Below are 19,952 nucleotides of genomic sequence, written 5' to 3'. Positions count from 1 at the left end.
TCTTTGACTCACCAGTATGGACAAACATGTGTTTGACGTAGTTCTGTTTGGCAGTAAAGGTTTTACTGCAGAGAGTGCATTCATAGGGCTTCTTCTCCCCCGGACCGATCCCTCCTGCAGCCTGTTGCTGCTGGTTTGGCGGTTGCTGTACCGACATAGGGTTGGGGAATGATGGCATTGCGGGGGGCGGCACTGCCACAAACTGGGGCTGCTGCTGGCCAGGAAGGTAAAGGAAAGGCTTGTTGTCTCTAGCCGGCTGTGCGGGAAAGAGTGTGGGCAGGAAGGTGCTTCCAACAGGGCCAATCACTTGGGAGCTGCTGGTCCCGGTGAGCGGCATCCTCAGGTTGCTGGTGTGTGATTCTGGCTGGCGCATGTAGTGCGGGGCACTCGGCAGGGACTGGGACATGACTGAGTTTGGCAGGGGCTGCATCATGCTACTGTCACTAGTGCTGTGGGATGTGTCCCCGTCCTCCCCATCTTGCACTTGCTCCGGGGACGAGTCATTGACCTCTATATGCACCGGACCTCCTTCACCATGGTGCCCGTCCCCGCCCCCGTCTCGGCTATAGCTCATCAGGAACGGCTGCTGCTCCATAGCATCTGGCTCGGTGCTGATGGAGGAGCTCACCCCTGAGTCAAAACTTTCCACCTTGGACTCGCTCTCTACACCCTCAGTATGGTCGGTGTCGTCTTGGCAGTCCACCAGATTATCGTAGCAGCTGTACTCGTCTTCGGCCTCCTGCTTTATGTGCATCCCTCCCGTCTGTATGCGTGACGGTCGGGGCTGCTTGCGGCAGTGAGTGGACTCTGCTGTGGAGATGAAACGGTCGACCTGCTGAGATCTCTCCTGGATGCGGTTCATCCAGGGCGGATCTTGAGATTGCTGGTCCTTCTGAGTGCCGAGAGTGGTGTCGTAGTTTGCTGTCAGAGGGTTAATGTACAGGGGGCGCTCGCGGGTGCCGTTCTGCAGCGAGAGGCCGGGGTAGGAGTACAGTGATGTGTATGCACGATCCATGCTTTGCTGTGATGTTGCTTGCATATAACCCGACTCTGCGTCGCTGCTGGGCCCAGACGTGCCGGACTCTGGCGTGCCGCGGGGCGTCTCCTGACCAGAGTCTCCTGGTATAACGGGGAACCCCCCTGGCCCGGCCAGGCCCACATTCTGGGACACGATGCGTGTGCACTCATCGATGACGGTCTTGATCTGGAGGATGCTGGCGGCAGTGAGGATCTGCAGGGCCTCTGACTGAGATACCCGCAGAATCCCACTGTACATAAAGTCTATCAGCTTTTGGATGGATTGCACCGAGACCACAGAAGGGATCTCAATGTCGCTGTACCCCAAGAGCAGCTTGTCCTGAAAGAAGGGGCTTCCAGCAGCCAGCACGCAGCGGTGAGCACGCAGCATACTTCCATGGATCCGAACAGTCACGTCACAGAAGTGCCCACGGTTGCGCTGCTCATTGAGGGTCTCAAGTACAGAATTGCTGAAGTTGTGAAGATTGATGTTATGAATGCGCTCGGTCATCCCCTTGCAACTGATGTCACCTGCAAACAGGAAGCAAGGTTATCACACGTCATTAATGTGCTGGAACAAACACACCAGTAAGTCCAAATGAACGATTTCAGCAGTAAAAGGGTCATCTCATATTTTCATTGATGGTTTACAGTATTACTGAGTTATAAAACTGTGCAACTGAATTTAATAGAATAGCTAAAAAAAAAATAGCTTCACACCAGGTGTGTAATAAAATAGTCCCATTCTAGTTCCATCTGAATAAGCAAAAGGTGTTCCTAGTGTGTATAGTTTTTTAATTATTATTAGTAGTATTTTTTAATGCTTGTATTTAACCATTACTCCGACTGAGCTGCTTTAAAAAGTACATTTCCTCCAGTTAATCTGATCTTATTTTATCTTAGTCAGAAGCAAAAAAGCAGATCTCTTGCATGGAAGGAAATCATTCTCGCCTCATATTAGAAAAACACGAGCATGTTGCAACACTGCAGTGATTATAAATACACGATAACTAAAAGGGATGCTTATAATAAAAAGACATAAGAGTGTTGATTGGAGGATTTGTAAAAACAAAAATACAGATTATTGTAATTATCATCATTATTTCCTTCAGCACAGTCTCAGCTGATTTTGGATGAGAATCAAATCATTTCAGTGTGTGGGCTAAATTTGTCTCCTGATCGTGGTTTAAAAATTCCACATCGCCATAGTGAAAGACAATTAAGATGGTTCCCTCCTAATTATTACTGTACAAGTTTCCCTCTCACACCGTGCTCTGCTGAAGTTCCTCCACCCGCCAGTAGGTGGTGCACTGGGCTTGGAGGACAACAGGCCTCTTTTGTTAGCCATGTGTTCACTTTGATGGCGCTTCCTAACTATCCTTGGAATAGATGTGACCCGGCAGATCAGTGTGTAAGATTACTTTGTGTGCTTTTCTTCACAGTTAGGCGTCAAAATGACGGAAAATCTACATACGAACAAGTTAGACGGGAAATGTAGGAATTATGCCAATTGAGGGTTTAAATAACTGCTGTAAAACTAATTTTCTTTTTAATTTAAACCATCTTGAGTGTAATTTAAGTAATGCTTTGTTGAGCTTATTTAATGATTATTAAACACAGCACTTCAGAGTCCTTGTTTTGATTCTGGAAACTGTACAAATCTCCACAAATGAGATAATCTGCTTACACCATGTCTGAAAACGACTAGGACATATATTTATAAAAACATGCTCGTGCTGAAATCGAAGCACAAACATAAAACTTTACTGTTCATATAAAAAAAATGCGGGAAAAATGCTCCATAATTTGGAATGCAGTTACACACTGAAAATAAATCAAGCGAACAGCTGTAGTGGAAATAAAATCACATTCGACAGTAACAGATTTATAAAGTAGGATTAAGTTAAAATGCTCCACAGAAGCAGAGCAACAGCGTTAGCACTAAGTATTATTCCCAGCTATGCAGGCGGTCCAGTACTCACAGTTAGATGACGTTTTGTTCCGAAGATGCTTGTGTGGCTGGTGATGAAGTGCGGGTCAAGCTTCAGTTTGCTGGTGGAGATGGCTGATCAGAGGCCGGGTGCTAGGCAAGGCTGTCAGTCCTCTCTGTCCAAGTCATGTGTTGCTCTGCTCCAGCGTTTGCAGGGGGAGGGAAAAGACAAAGACACGATCTTAATACCTGTATTAGACAAATGCAATTCACAACGACTGCTGTGCCCTCTCCTTATGTTATGTGCACACATTACACTCGGTTTCTACAAGTTAAACAGCAGAGCGCCGATGTAGTTTTCTGCACACTCTGGATACATGTGAGGAACCTGCCGACAGGGCGAGGCAGCTACAAGTGACACACTCTAGCAGCCAAATAATTACCTTTCTGTCAAAGATGTGTGAAGAATATTTGCTCCTAGAATCCTTTCATGTCAATTAGGAATCGATCCCTGACTCTTCACCTCTCTTCTGACGCAAGAGTCCTGCAGGAGTCCAGAGATAAGGGGAACTTTGGGTTGACATGCCAACTGTTTGATGCACCAAATAAGACTTGATGTGCGGTGTAACAGCCCCTCCATAAAGATTATAAGAGTGTGTGGCTATGTATGTGCCAGGGTGGAAACCTAAGGAGGTCACCGAGCCCTGTGCGCTTAAACCCACATTTGCAAACGTGTTAACTAAACGCCACAAAGACAAATCCTGTTGTTGTTCCTTTGTTTAACACGGAAATTGCCACTACAGTGCCACTTACTGCCTCGTCTATATAGCCACTCCCTTAATGAACCGTGAGCCACAGTGAACACAAATATCCACCACCGACACGCTGCAACAGATGTGTAAAGAGTTCTCAGAGCATGACGAATGGACGTTCCTGTGTGCACATGACCACCAATTAGAAATCAGGAATGGAAATAATAATGGTATTAGAGGCAGCTCCTCTCCCAGCAGTTATCTGAGCTGATGGGCAACTGAACCACACCCTTCCCAAGAAAAACTCTATCAAAATTCCTGTTAAATTTCCATATAATTTAAAAGGGGTATAACTCGTGCTCACCACAAACTGTGTGTGTGTGAACATGTGTAATCCTGTTTTTATTTTCAAATCCACAAATCAAACAGAACAATACGGAACGCAGGCGGCGAGCGGACAGTAGAAGTCGTAATAATAGCAAAGAGTTGAATTTTAAACACACAAGGCTTTCATTGAAAAACACAAGAAAGGCATTCAACAACGTGAAGCATGTGATGAGCTGCTTTGATGACGCTAAGGAAGCCTTACACAAGAGGCCTCGCACGGCACACACACAATAGTATGGCAAAGTTTGACATTAAGAAGTGGACACAAAATGAGTGTAAATCCGGCTACATCTCAGGCCGATTCCCATGGTAACATTCAGGGTGAGGCAGGATGAAAAAATGCATTGAACCGATGCAAAACGTCCATACAATGTGTCTCTTATTAATCCCACTGTGGCCAAAGTTCCCTGAAATATCTCAGCCTAAAGCTCTGAAAGTAAACGACTCGGAATAGTCGAAATATTTATCGTTAAGCAGAATTTGGATCATATTTTCAAGTGTAATGTGACACTCCTGAATATTTTTGGGAGTTAAAAACGTTTAGTAGCTGTCACGCTGGCTCCAACAGGAACACCCAGAGCTCTCTGTGAAAACCAGCAACTACAGTGTGTTTCTCAATGAACACAACGGAACGAGGATTTGACCAGACCTGCTCGTCAGTGTTGACACATATCATTCTTTTACAAAACCTCAAGCACTTTTGAAAGAACACACCTCCCGCTTTGAGACACAGAGGTAAAAATCTACAGATGGGGGAAAAAAAACGCGATTTTAAGCATGTGACCTCTTTATTTTTCCACAGAAGCAGGACCATCTGCCGGACCACGGAAAACGATAAATATTAGACCGTAAATATGCCTCCAAAATGATGGTGCGTATAATTCAGAGCGGGGAAGCAGAGTATCTGTGAGGAGAAAAAAAAAAAAAAGCAGAGTGGAGGGGTTAAATTGTGGCACTGCGTCCACAGGCCTCACTTTGAGAAGCACAGCGAGCAGCGAGACGTGCGCTCGCTCTCTTCAAATGCCCTCGTCAAGTCACAAATTTGACGATTTGATATAGACAAGTAATAGCGTGTTTAGCAGCAGAGCGGGTGATCACTCGATACTGAGGCGGATTATTCTTTGGCACTCAAACGCACGAACACGCTGGTGTGTTCTTCAGTCTTGGTGAAGACAGAGTAAAATCATTAACCCCTAAATCTAAAATCAATCTCTAACCCTTTTCTTTAACCTCTCTCCTACAACACCCTAAAAGAACTCCGTCAGGCCTTTTATGACAGGCCTTTACACAAGCCAAGCCTTGTTTTACAACCAAAAACCTGCTCTAACCAGAACCTTTAACCAAACTGTAGGTGTAACCTTTACTTTCGCCTAAACACTGTTGGTAAAATAATTAACTATTTACTTAGTCGGAGTAAAATCCTTCTCCTTAACGTACGGCGCGCACACACACGCGGGTGCCAAAACGCTTGAATCCATTACAGTGGCAAATATTTGACCTTTTTTTTCCCCCAGCTTAAGATGTTACTGTATTCTGAGGCCTTTTTTAGACAGCACATATATGTTCCCTCTCTGTCTTCCTCCTCGCCCATCCAGACATGTAAATCCACCTGCCCGAGGGGTAAAGTGAGGTGAATGCCGGCAACAAAGGAGCAGGCCAGGGGAAGCAGGCTTCAGTTGCCCAGACTGCCACTCACAACAGTGATTCCATTTTAGCCGTGACACAGTGGGTGAGCAGCAGCCAGTGCCTACCTGCAGTGAATTCTAATCAGCCCAGGGGTCTGTCTCCCTCCCTCCCCCTCCCTCCCTCCTGTACCCTGCCTTGGACTAAAGGGGCTGATGATCCTTCAAAATTAATTAGATCCTTGTAGGAGGCGGCCATTTTCTTTCACTTCCAAACGCTCCACCAAAAAAAAAAGGAGGATTTTTCTGAATTAAACCAAACTCGGGGTGTGTATTTTCCCCTCCTCGTATTGATCTCCTTCTCGCTGCATCTCTACCTGCTTCCTGTTTCATCAAACTCTCTCTCCTTGTCTTTTCTTCAATCTGTCTGTCTCACTACTGTCTGTGTGTCTGTGCCCCCTCCTCCTTCTCCTTTTCCTCCCTCCCTCCCTCTGTACAAACCTTCCCCGGCACCCCCCCCCCCCCCCCCCCCACCCCACCCCACACACACACACACACACACACACACACACACCCCCGCCCCTCTCCGGCTGCCTCCCTCCATGCTCCCAGCTCTGTGTCTGCCTCTGTGGAGTTTGCTGTCAATAAATCCCCAGAGGTCAGTTTGTCTGCTGGAAATCAGACACAATGCTTCAGACCGCCAATGCAATGCATGCTCTGCTGCTGCTGCCGCCACAACAAAGACTGAGGAGGGGTAGGGAGGAGGGTGTGGGGGGGGAGGAGAGGGGAGGGAGGCGGGAGGAGTAGAAGGGGCAAAAAAAAAAAAAAATTAAGACAGAGGGAGAGACGAGGGTTGCAACTTCAGCAGCCAGACTGCAGGTTAATCAGCCGCCTATATTAGGTGACAAGGCCGATGAAATACGCTGCATCGAATTGGACATTAGTTAATCAAGGGGGGGTGATGGGGGGATAAAATGGTGAGGATGGGGGAGGGGGTTGAGAGCAGACATAAGAGGCGTGCTTATGAAAGGAGCAGTATCAGCCATGTGAATAATATACATCTTGAATATGCAAATAGTGCTTACAATACACACACTACAAGCATATATTGAAGGCCCTGGGTACATCTCAGTGTGGAGACAAAAGGGCCACGGGGCATTGAGAGGAGCCGGTCCACGCACGCGCCCGCAGCATCTCCACCAATCCTCCGCAGATCTGCACTTATCAAGAGTGCTATTTTTCTGTGCGCGTGTGTGTTTCACCTAATTAATAGTAATTTATGAGTTTGTTTGAAAGCTGCACTGCTTTAACGATCACTGTCCGACGTTGTAATTATTAATTTCAATCATCCTTTTAGGAGCAAGTGCATTAGCATATAAACAAGCAGGAATTATGCTTTAATAGTATGGTTTGGTTATGTGATCTAATGTAATTTAGGACACAATGTAAATGTGTAGCGAGCACACTGGGGAGTTTGAAGCGTAAATCAAGTGTTGATCTGATGTGTGATTACTGAGGGTGTGTTTGATAAAGACGCTCATTTCACTCCTCTGACAACACACAAGCACACACACGCACACACACACACACACACACACACACACACAGTCCACATCTCAAAGTTTAATGAAAAAGAGGGAAATTAAAGGCGTTTTTTTTTTTTTTTTCTTCGATCAGCACAATTAAAAATCATTCCTCTCCGCACAACACGTCTGTGTAGGCTGATTTAAAGCGGAGTAATTTAAAGCGCTGATCTTTTATCACATTCGAGTGTTCGTCTATAACGTCGTGCAGCAGTTAACAGGTGTGCTAACAAATGCACCTAAATCTCACACACTTCCAAACAAGCGGCAGAAAACACCTCGCAGACTCAAGATTTAATTGATTTGTCTTTATGGCAGTCCCTGAAAATCATCAACAAGCAAACGTAGGCTGTTTGACAAGTTGTGCCAAGATTTTCACACAACATTTTTCCTTCCCATTTTTTTCCCTTCTCCTTAGACTGGAGATGAACGATGTAACATAACACAACCGCTGAAACGGTTCCTAAACGACTCTGATAACTACATCGAGGATGAATTACATTTTACAACATGGAGCGTCTTCCTGAACTTTGAACCGGCTCTTCACCTGCAACAGACGTAGGACGAGCGATTCTTCCTTCACAGCTACACTTTCGATCTCAAGCTCGCCACCAGGGACGTTTAGAAATGTGCAAACACCGACAAATAGTGTTTCTTCAATTCACAAAACACCCTTTTTTCTGCTGTGAAAGCTCTGTTCCTTGGTCCAAGCATCGCAAAGTCAGAAAAGATTATTACGCTCACCTTTCAATTGAGATTACTTGTGTAATATTGGTGGATTTTTGTGCTTCAGACACCATCTGGAAGTCTTGAAAGTTCCCTAAATCTAATCTAAGTGTTCATGTTTAGTTTCATTGCCACAGAAATGTCTCAGATATCACAGCAGATCAACGTGATAAGACGTCCAGTCCAACAGAAAGCCATTCAAATGAGACAGGATGTGCGGCTTTCAGATAAATTCCTCAAGCAAACAAACAACGGCACACACTACAATACCATTACACAAGTAAAGGACAGTTCAAAGTCCTGTTTTTGACAGGACAGCTTGTTCAACCTCGTCATTTTCTGTCAAAAAACACACCCACCACCACCCGTTATCCATAGCAGCCTCTTTGTCCTTTTACAGATGGGAGGATAATCTACTTCTAATAAACTTTTCCCAACAAACAGTCATGAATTGTTGCTATCACACCGTATTTTATGAAGTTTCCATGAAAAAACAGTAAAGAGGGCGAAAACAAACAGCCACTGTGGGCTCGCAGCCATTAGATTTATAAAGGCAGTATTTCACTTTGGCAAATGGAAAGGACGCTTTTAAGAAATGTCTCCGTTTGGCAAACGGCTGCGGTTTTGTTAATGAGCATTTGACCAAAAAGAACCATCTGACTACTCATGTGATAGTCTCCAAAAACACCTCTAACCCCCGAAGCAGATAATGCTAAATTCAAGAGTGATCATTTAGGCACAAGTGTCCACAGCAACTGCCTCTCCACAGCTACTACACACGTCGAGGACAATCCGCCTCTCCAAAATCCGACCTGGCGGGCCATTAAGAGATCTTCATGGACCTACATAGATGCTCGTATAGGACTCCTCTGTCTATTAGCAGTGTATCATGATAAAGAGCCGGTTAATTGAATGTTTGGCAGAATATAAAACACACTCGTACGTCTCTGCGCCTGGACGGTGCACAGTGTAAGCAACATGATCTCAACAAGTGGACTGTGTGGCACAGAGGGGCTGCAGCACCTTTATATCTCTGAAGGAAACACAGTGTCTCCTGATTTGACGTCCTTGGGAGATAAACCAGAACAGAGATGCTTTGTGCTGAGTTATGAGACAATAGTGTGGGACCTCTGCGAGTAGCACGCAGTCCTTATTACTGCAGGGAACAGCACTCTGAATATGTTTAGGTTAGCTGATACTATGTTTGTCACCAGAGAGACAGAGCAGAGTGAAGCCACACACATGTAGTGTCAAGAAGCAGCTCAGGAAGTGTTCGCATAAGCATTATGTAAGCGTGACACTTATAGGGCTGGAACGATGTTCTATGTGTATATATGTGTTAACGTGGTGAGGACACATATATATGCGTGTCCTCACCACGTTAACACATATATACACGCACACACAGGTGTGTATATATATATGTGTGTGCGTGTGTGTGTGGTCAAACTGCAAAGTGACTTAAATGTGCTAACGTGGTGAGGACTGAAATCAAAATAAATCTAAACTGTGATATTTTACTGAAATTGTTATTACATTTTTACATTTTACATTATGGATTTTTATGCTATATACATTTTAATTTTTTAAAAATCTGATCTGTACATTTAATTGACTAATTCCACCATTTTGGATGCGATTGCAAAGTGGCTGTGCAAAAATCTGCCGATACGATACGTCTCACGATACAGAGGTCAATATCGCGATATTCTTTTTTTATATCTAATTGAGAAAACTGTCATAGTTTAAAGATTGCACCAAAATACACCTAACATTTTGATTGATCACAGTCCGACACCGTGGGACTACTTTTTGGACAATCTGAGCAAAGATATTCATTCGCCTGAATCAAGATAAAAAGAATTTAATCAATACAGTGTTTCTGAGAATCCATGCAGTACAACAATCAGGATTGTCAAGTAATAATTTCTTACACCCTCTGAATAGTGCGCACCTCAGAGGTTCTGTGCACCATGTGTCTGACCAGCAGCTGCACGAGGACGTCCAGCAGCACAGGGCTGAACTTTCACTAATGCACGAGGCTGATTTAAGCAGTCCGGCACATTTCTGCACTTTCTCTGAGCCGCTCTGAGCTTCAAGGGTCAGCAAAGGTAGCCTCTCTCCTCTCCTGGCACCTGGCGGGCTCAATACTTTCCCCTTTTAAAAGGGTTTTGTGAGTGTGCAAAAATGACGTGCTGCAAAAGTGTTAACGTGCTGCTTGTTAACGACACAGAGGCAAAGGAAAGGTTTCGTGATGTCACACATTTCTTCAGCTTGTAGCTACGGCAACAACACACATGCCAACAGGATGAGATAAATCAGACATTTTTCAGGTTAACTAACGATACCTTCGACATACTGAGTCTTTAATTACAGGTCTGAGCTCATTATGGAATCAGATCTTAAATCCAGATGACTCAATAAAAATATTCGGTGTTTATTTTCAGTCTTATGGATGTTAGCACTTTTAGGTGTATTTATAGTTTGGCACGCTGTTGTGTAGTAAATACAGATTGTATATGTCTCATCAGCTCATTTGACATATGACCCATCTAAAAGTGTAATGCTGACACGCTGAAACACAGCCGACCACATGAGTGCCCTATACACACTTTCCAAGTGCTAGCACCTTTGGGTCAGTGGGCTGCAGGCAGTTAAGATATAATGGCTCCAATACACACACAGTGCAGTTTGAAATTAACAAAAGCGTGCACAAAGGTAAGCTTTTTGTTAATCCAACGGGCAAGGGGTTGGGGGGGGTGGGTGCAATCTCATATGAGGAAACTTCATCCATACAATACTGTGTTGTAAGACAACCTGTTAAGCAAGGCGAGCACAGAATTTCACAAGAAATGAGGGAAAGGCCAAAAAAGTTTCACCCGTTTATTACCGTTTCAGTGACATTCCTGTAAAGACAAACTGTGAGAAATGAAAAGGAGATGTTTGGAAATGTGAGCTGATTGAAACGTGAAGGTGCAGACACAGTCCCATGGGGGGGGAAAAAAAGGGTTTGAAAAACAACAATGAGGTCAGTAATCTATAGAAGGTATCAGCTAACATGGGGCGTGCATACCAGCTGGAGTCATTTTGCAAAACTACCAAATATATCCAAACAACACACACTGATACTCAGATACACATCTGTGGAGAAAACTATACTTCTTCCACCTCAACAATATCAGCTCTAAAAACAGGGAGTGAAGGTTACATCCTATGCTTCTGTACCTGTGCTCTCACCTGTGTGCATTCATGAATAAACAGTTAGGGGCAGGACAAGCACACCTGCATGTGTGTTAAAGTAAACGTTTTGACGATACTTGATAATAATTGAAATGTTAAAATGTTCATGTAAGTGGAGCTCTAAGAGTCTTAATAATGCTAATAATGCTCTCCACGTTTCCTGTGCAGTGTGTGTGTGTGTAGCATGACACTGCATGTCATTCTCATGATATAATGTAAAGGCTGTGTAAACGAGCAGGCTGAAGTGTCATTCACGTGAACAAAGACGAGCACTGTGTTTAGTGCATCTCACAGTATAGGACATACAAAGCGGAGCCTGTTGCTCCGTTAGATGAGTGAGAGGATTGTAGGAGGTGCAGCTTGCGACTGATTAATGACCCAGTGCGTATAAACATATATATACTACATGTAGTGTAAGATGTTGGCAGTCTCTCCTGTGTGCACGGAGGTATACTCGAGAGCAATTAAGAATTCTGAGAGATGAAGGATTTAGACAGATAGCGTTGCCGGGGGGAACGATACATCGATACTTGGCAACTTATCGATTTAATGGTCAATGATTCAATATGATCGATATTAACATGCGCCAACCAATTAACACAAATATACATTCTATGATTATTTTTTCATATTAGTAAGAATGAATTCAGTTCAGTAATAAACTTATAACAGACAGCATTAAAAAGGCCTCTGATATCGTCTTATATCGATCGCAAGCTTCTGAACTGAACCAAATCAAACACGGTCTCATGCCACACATTTATTATTTCTGATATTAGCACGACAAAGTGAACTCACACACTGCTTAAAGCCTCATACGCGCTACATTATCAATACTGAGTGTAACATCGTCTTCGCATCTTAAACACAAAGCTAACATGACGCTGTGTCCGAATTAAAACCAGCATGTTTCATAACAACATGCTTTTATTAAATGTAATTTAATTGTAGTGTGCACGACCTCCTTTTGTCACCATTCAGGCTCAGAAGTGACTGCAGGCAGAAACATGATGCAGTCTGTGTGGTCTGACTGCTCTTATAGTGTATCATTAATAACCTTCACATAACCACATATTATCACTGAGCACATGCTATACATTCCACTGATGCAAAAATATGACTTTTTTTTTATAGCATTTTTATCACTTCCTGTTCTGCTGCTTGAATAGATGCTGGTGTAGTTTAGGTCGTCCTAATAGCATGACCAGCTATCAGCTCTGTGTGATAATCTGGCCTTTTAGCCTTTTGCTAATGCGCATGAATTGTTGGTCAGTGTGGTCTGTTTGACTGTAGCAGAATTATTTTCTTTGATGGCAATAATCTATAGCTCATAAGCCCTAGATTGTAAGCTAATCTCCTCAGCTGTTTCTGGTAACATTAGTATAAAATCATGCCACCGGGCCTGCAGTAAATGTGCTACTTCCAAGTCGTTTGCAGACGGAACAAATGCTTTGTGCTTTATTGTAATGCAGATCATCCACTCATCTTTGTGCAACAGGAGGTTTTATGTACAGTGAATCGAATATTATACCTTTAATGAGCAGCTCCTGTTACCTGCGCGAGTGTGTCTTTGTTTGCCTGTGTGACCTGCCCAGGGTGTTGCCCTGCCTGCCTTCAGATGCATGTTGGGATACGTTGAACTGACCCTGAACTGGCACAAAAAGACTGACTGAATGAATGGACTTTGAGATAGCAGTGAGCGAATCTTCGTCTAAAATGCATTCACAGTATGTCACATGTTCAGGGACATGATAAAAGAAAAGTGAGGTTAATGTTAATCTAGGGAAGCTGCCAATTTTTATTATAAGCTCTTAAATAAAAACACACTGAGGCATCGCTGGAAACTATTTCGATCTGACACATGGGCCGCATCTTTCCTGAAAATGTAACACAGGTGTTGTGAACAGGAGTCCATGCCTGCAGGATGATCACACCGTTTTCTATTTTATCACCAATAAATGTCACGCTTATTGTCAGACGAGCTCTGCTACTTTGATAAAACTGAGAATTTGTTTGCAGTTGAACAGGTTACGCGTGCTTTTCCTTTTGTCACGTGGACCAACTGTCGTAAACCGCCCCCCCGAGAAGATAAAACATTTATTTCCTCGCTGATAAAACAATAAGCTGTTTGGCAAATTAATAATGATTTTTTTCAGCTTCTTGAAGGAGTCTATTTTGAAATCTGTCTTTATCAAGGTCGTTTTCAGGGCAATAAACAATGTCGACAGTTTCAGAGCAAATATTCCTTTCATTTTCACAATTAAAATGAAAATTTAAAAAGAAAATTCTTCCGCAGCACAAAATGTCTGACAGTGATTTTCTGCGGCTGAAATTCCGAAAACAAACGGCTTAGCTGATGAAAAGGAAAAATAAAAATATGTTTTGGATTCTTTGGAAAAAACTTCAAGGCTCCAACAATGTTCATCTTGTGATAAAACCACGACACAAATACTATTGTGTAAATAATTCCCCCTGAGTTTACTCTTTGCTCAGTGCATACCGATGTACCTTGAGTAAGACTGTGCACAACCCTAACATTTTGGCTGCTGTGAGTGCTGTTTACCGGCACGAGGCTTAAAAACTCTTCCTGAAGCCAAGATAGAAGCAGAGAAAACACAGCTCTCATTCTCTGCAAAAGACTTTCAAAAGTTGCAGAACGCTCTGGTACTTTATTTTGAGTTTCTTAAACCCTCTTCAGATAGTTTCCCCTTCCGCGAGGCAGTGATCTCACCATGACTTGTAGAAAACCATATGAGCGGCGGGGTGAACTGAGGACACACATGCACCTTGGCAAACATACAACTTCGCTATTAGAATCCAGGATACATTTTTCACATCAGTTGAATGCCTGGGCCTGCCGTGTGTGTTTAAGAGAGGGAAGACAAATTCACTTTAAATGCTTCTTTGTCGTTCACACACAGATATCCTCATTATTACAACAAGTTTGCAGCTTTAATTCAAACTTTTCGTGCACAAATCTCCTGTGGTTGTCGTAAAGCGACTTCTGCTCCGGTTTTTACACAACATCTGGCTCTCCTGGAAACAGTGTCTCCAAAAGCAGATTTCAAATTAAAAGCTTTAAAAGCAGAAGTGTAAATATGAAGGCGCATTAATCAAATGTCAGAAGAAAAGGTAATGGAAACACATGGGCACACCCACAACTGGGCTGTGTTTGTACTGTATATACTGTCTATCTTTCCAACAACAACAGTATACAAAGATATTAAAAACAACTGACTGAAATAGTGGATTTCACTTTACGTGACAGAGCAGATCAGGATCATAAAATAGCTTTAAAATGGTACAATGACGATACTGAACAAGAGTCTATAAATCCTTGTTTAAGTGTAAACAGACTGATCCCGGGGCAAGTGTGTGAAAAATGTTCCACATGGGATGAGCGAGTTATATTTAAATAGCTGAACTAAATCATTTAACACTTAGACATAGCTGTATTTGACATGAATCTTACAACAACCGAGTGTAATAAGAGGTTAAAAGTTTTCAATCCGAAACTAAAGTTTCGTGACAAAAACATGGCACATTGGCAAAATACTTATTCAGTCTCAATGTGTGCTTTCATTACGCATTCCTGTGATACTTGCAGGGAGGGGAGATTCCAAAATAAAAGTCCTCCCAAAGCTGAAAAACATGCCTTAAAGTTTTCATTCTGTCCCTTTTCCATGAGTCAGAAAGGTTTCAAGTGAAATGAAGTTGCCAAAAAGTCTTTTTTATGCATTCTAACTTTCAATTTACTGAATAGAATGAGTCTTTAAAAAAATCCCTGCTGGTTGAATTGAAAAATTAAGCCAATCTACACAAATGTGAAGAAAAGCTGTTGAGGAAGTCTTAGTTAAGCGTTATGGATGCACAATATTCAAGTGACTGGTGGCAACATTAAACCAAAATATTTTTATCTTTGCAAAATGATCAGCTCATCAATAAACAGGCCACATTTTTCCTCCCTTACACAGGGCACATTATTTTCCATCCTCGTCTTATAGCTGGAGGGAAATCACCATAACTCATCATTACAGCGTTTATGTGTTGAATAATGCAGCTAAAGGGGGAAGTCTCTCCCAAATTACAAAGGCAACTTGTGCGCATTCTCAATAGGTCTCGCAATTGTGTTATTGGTATTTTCGAGCATTAAAAAAAAAAGAATACATCATGTGAAGAGAAGCATGTTATGTGTGAAAAAGGTGCTTTGTGGGTAGAAGGATGTAAGCCAGTTAGCCAGGAGGCAGCTAGCCTGCCAATTATTTCTTTTTGCAAAAATCAGCGCATGCTAACAAATCAGCAAGGTGGCCACTCGTCACTTATTTCATTATTATTTTATGAGAATGAACAGATAGCAGCGAAATAAGTGCAACGTGTTTTAATATGAAATAATGTGAGACTTCTGTGGGGATTTGGAGGTATCAGTTTTTTAAGGTTGCCATGGTAACTGGGGACTCAAACACAGTATGAAAAGGTGCACTTGCTGTAAAGTCAACGCAACAAACACGGGGTGAGAAACTTTGCGCCGCCGTCGTCCTGCTCAAAAACAAATCTTTAAGCTGAAAGTCTATTAAAGGCTTAAAGGCCATTCTGTTGTTCATTATCACACTCAGCAGTAAGTTTCACATGCACACCTGAAAGCAGGAAATCACGTCCAACACGCAGTTTTGCTCCATGAGGGGATATTTGAGTATAAAAAATATAAGAAGAAAAAGAGGGTAAAGTCGAAAACAGCGTGTGAGACAGAAAGGCCAAGCAGTTAACAAGCAGTGTGACATTCTGGATGCAATCCACAAAGTGGCTCGTTATATCGATGGATCTCTGCTGCACTCCCAAAATGGCTGCCAAATATGTTCAACTGGGGTAGAAAAAGTGCCAGCATGGACTCAAGTGCATATTTTGAAAGTTGTTTGACAGAATATTGTAAAAAATTTTAAAAAAAGCCTGCGAAGAATTCAAAACTACAATCAGAAAATTCCCTACATTGGAAAAACTCCACAAGTGACGCATGCTGGAATTTACAAATCCATTTTTATACTGCTTCACTACTCTTACATTTGCAACCAAATTAGCATTTTCTACATTTAAATAACACATAAAAATAAAATAAAATTTTACCTAACAATTTAAATGTCAAAATAAAGCAGCAGTGGCTGATTCAGACTAATATTACATGCTTTCTCCCACCTCTCCCGTCCCTTCCACTCTCTGCTGTCCAATAAACCACAAAAGCCTCAAAACCTTTTCAAGAGAGTTCTGTTGAAACAATGCAGTGAGGATATATTTATAAATGTAATAAAGTAGGTTATGTGTCACCAGGATAACCTGGTTAGAGCCTGGTGAAGATGGCAGGATGGTGTGGGAATAACTACAACCAGAAACGTGGCGTTGCGGAGGCTTCACAGAGATCTCTCTCTCTTGCCTATTTGGGCAGCAGAAGCTTCGCTGCGCTTTAAAAATTATTTGGAATACTGACCCGCCATCTGTGTGCAAGTACTGTACAAGATGATTGTTTTTCTGTTTTTTTTTTTCCTGCTACATGTCCCTTTCCAAAGAAGCTCTCATTACATGAGTACAGCATGGCATCCTTACACTTTTACCCAGATAACCAGGTGGGAGAAATGTGCGAAAGAGTGACTAAATCAGCTGGAAAACATTTGGAAACTGAAATGTGCGGACACGTTTTTTGTCTGTTTGCTGGTCAATAATAAATTACATGTGAAGAGAGAGGGGGTGAGGAGCTACAGAGGACGAGTGAAGGATGGTGAAGCCAGAAGAAAATTGGGATTGATTGCTGAGTGTGGATTAACTGAACACCTCACAGCCCCCCCTCGGCTTCATCTGAGAAGGTCTCCGGTTTATCTGCTGGGTCTCCTTCATATAATAATGAGTTCCTTGGTCTGCAGACATGCTCTTAAATATTCATTAGTCATGGGTGGGTTTTAGCCGTGACACAGAAAGCGGGCAAATGGCGATGGCTGGAACACAGTGAATATTAATGTACATGTGGAATATATTCATAGAAATTCTCATTAACAGAGATGAAACTGGGCACCTGATACTCTGCACTACAAACACTCCCATGGCACATAATGGCTGTCTCCCTCCCAGCAGCTCCTGTACACCTCTGTGCTGATAAAACGAGAGGTTTTGACATCAAGCCTTGCTGAGAGCTCACTCACACACAAGACAAGTACCCTCCAATTCATCAAACAATAAAATGTCCAAAAATACAGCTATTAAGTTGCTGTGGAGTTTCTTTTTCATATGAAGGGCATTCCATCCAGGCTTTGTGACAACATCATTTCACTTTACTCACCCACATGCAGCCTGTCAATCAATATGCTCCTAACCATAGCACAGATTTATGATCATGCACAGCTGAATTCTTACAAAGTGAAATGTTGCATTTGTGCTGCACGAGCTCCGCTCTGTGCTCTCCGAATGTGTCCATTCAGAAAACAAATCATCCAGTGCAGCCGCCAATTACATAACCGAGCCTATAGGATTGCAGCGCATTTACGTTGTGGAAACATATTCTGAATGAACGCGGAGAGGAGAGGAAGTGAGCACAACAAAAGTGTAAAGAGATGAACGCACATTTATACGGTAAAAAAAAATCCACACACACAAACACAGAGACACGCACAGGTGCACATCCACAGACCGTTTGTGCGCCGGACGCAACGCTGCGCTCTCATGCAGCCTCCTCAGTGCCAAACCCGGGACCGGCCTTCTTGTTTGTGTCTCCTCGCGGACCAGCTACAACCTCTGACATGAGTAATGTGTTGACGCACAGCTTTATACCTGCGCACAACTTCTGGGCTACAGGCGAGTCTGTGGCCATTAATCAGAACGTGCTGTTTTGCAGAAGAAAAAAAAACTACCAGCGGCGCGTCTTCTGGCCACGAGAACACGATGTATCCCTCTCTTTATCTGACAAAGCCCGGCGCTTTGGGACAACATCTGTTTGCCACACACACACACATACACATGCACGCACGCAAGCTCTCTGTCTCTGTCCCTTTCTCAGTCCGTCACACACACACGTGCCCGCGCGTAGGGACAAATGAAGCCCTAAAGAACAAGACTGACATGTTGCTTCGGCTCAACTCCCCCGTGGCCCTCTCAGAGAATTTCGGAGAGGCTTTGCTCCATTTAATTTTTTTTTATTGCGCTAACACAGAAGAGAAAAACACATTTTTTAAACTTTATCCAAGCGATAAAGTACATCTGCACTGCCATCTGATAAACAAGAGCACAGGAATCACGAGTTGCCCATGAATATTTTGCAACAAAACGTCTCAAAAGGCACGTAGGAAGCGTCTCTTGCAACTTTAATTACACCAGAGCATGGCCTCATATCTAGGCCAGCCTTTGCCAAAAAAACATCCTCACATCGCAAACATTTTCACACACTGTGAGCTACGAGTTAAAGCGGATTGCGACGATTTAAAGTGATCATTCATTTTTGGAGAAACATGGCACAAAAAATCCGGATCAGAGTCCCGCTGCATCTGCTTCTGATTCCCCTTTAAGAAACTGAACCTGCTGTATTGTTTTACCTCCACACACAATATCAAGCAGCCTCCTTCTGAGGAGCACAATGTAACCCCATCTCATAAATGCCACGCCGTATTGATATTAATTCATAAAAAATGTAGGCTAGACATCTGTCTGAGTATAAGCGCTGTGTGAGCCGCTGCTGTAGCCAAACGGTGAAATTCAAACATCGAAACCATCTTTCCGGCAAGTTCAACAAACTGAAGCGCATTTAAGAAATGACTGTTTTTACTAAGAGTGTGTAGTTGTGGTTAATTTCACCGAGGAAACGCGTTTCCTCTGATTCAAATAACTGACCTAAAAGCCAAATGCGCACGTCGGCTGCCACAGTTGTTCCGGGCTCAGTGTGTGTAAAATGTGAAGCAGCAGCCTGCGAGCATCGCTGATTGAGAGAAACAGACCTGTGAGTTACACAGTTTGACCACAGTATTGTTCTCAAGTGTCCCCTAACCGGGTCACGGGCAAATCCGAAAGTAAAGGGCTAAAGGTAAAGGGGCATGTTGAGAATAATGACAGATGGGAAACTTGCGTCATGGCAGGGGCAGCGCGTTTTTGTAGCCGAATAAATGGACAACAAAAACCCCTGGCAGCCAAAACTGAGCCCCCCTAACATGAGGGACATTTCATCTGGTACGCTGGCGTCACATTTATTCAATGTCTGAGAAAGAATGAAGTTTCCGATTAGGTACAGCTTAAAATTTGGTGGATAAAGCCAGCCACAACTACATGGAAGTCAGAGGTATTTCATGCATATCAGGCTAAAGTCAGCGCGCAGGTTTTCACCTCTTGTATAAGAAATTGTCCTTATTTCGCCCCTGTAATAATAGCGTAATAGATATAGTAAAGACCCATCCCTTTTCCTACTTTTCTCAATTTCTTACCTGCACTTCGAAGCTTGTCAAAAAGTGGCGACAGCGTTTCCACGGCTCCCCCTGTTTTCCCCCGACGAAGCGCGTACAGTTTGATTTTTTTAATATGTTCCTTTACTTTGTTTCATTTCTCACTTCCATCTTCTTTTCATCTCATCAATAAACACACGCTGCAGCCTACCTTCATAGAGCAGCTCGGTTCAAGTGTGCCCTCCCATTTTTTAACTATACATCGAGTACTTTGAGGGGTGGTGAGGGGTGGT

General features: G+C 43.1%; 1 protein-coding gene across 1 annotated transcript in view; it reads right to left on the bottom strand.

The window, feature by feature from the left end:
• The window catches only part of zbtb20 (zinc finger and BTB domain containing 20), a 33,274-nt gene extending 13,340 nt beyond the window's left edge, over positions 1 to 19,934 (bottom strand). Inside the window, exons 1-3 of the mRNA XM_069675715.1 lie at positions 19,702 to 19,934; positions 3,000 to 3,144; positions 13 to 1,548 (exon numbers count right to left, since the gene is read on the bottom strand). Coding sequence (XP_069531816.1) covers positions 13 to 1,528 — 1,516 coding nt within the window. The 5' untranslated portion in view covers positions 1,529 to 1,548; positions 3,000 to 3,144; positions 19,702 to 19,934. The remainder of the gene's footprint in view (positions 1 to 12; positions 1,549 to 2,999; positions 3,145 to 19,701) is intronic.
• Positions 19,935 to 19,952: the final 18 nt, after the last annotated feature.

The sequence above is a fragment of the Semicossyphus pulcher genome, unplaced genomic scaffold (assembly GCF_022749685.1).
Source record: "Semicossyphus pulcher isolate SPU_LCO1_2020_fin unplaced genomic scaffold, fSemPul1.0.p SCAF_10, whole genome shotgun sequence".
Classification (NCBI taxonomy): domain Eukaryota; kingdom Metazoa; phylum Chordata; class Actinopteri; order Labriformes; family Labridae; genus Semicossyphus; species Semicossyphus pulcher.
Note: the sequence above shows the minus strand (reverse complement) of the source record. Positions and strands in the feature narration are given on the sequence as shown.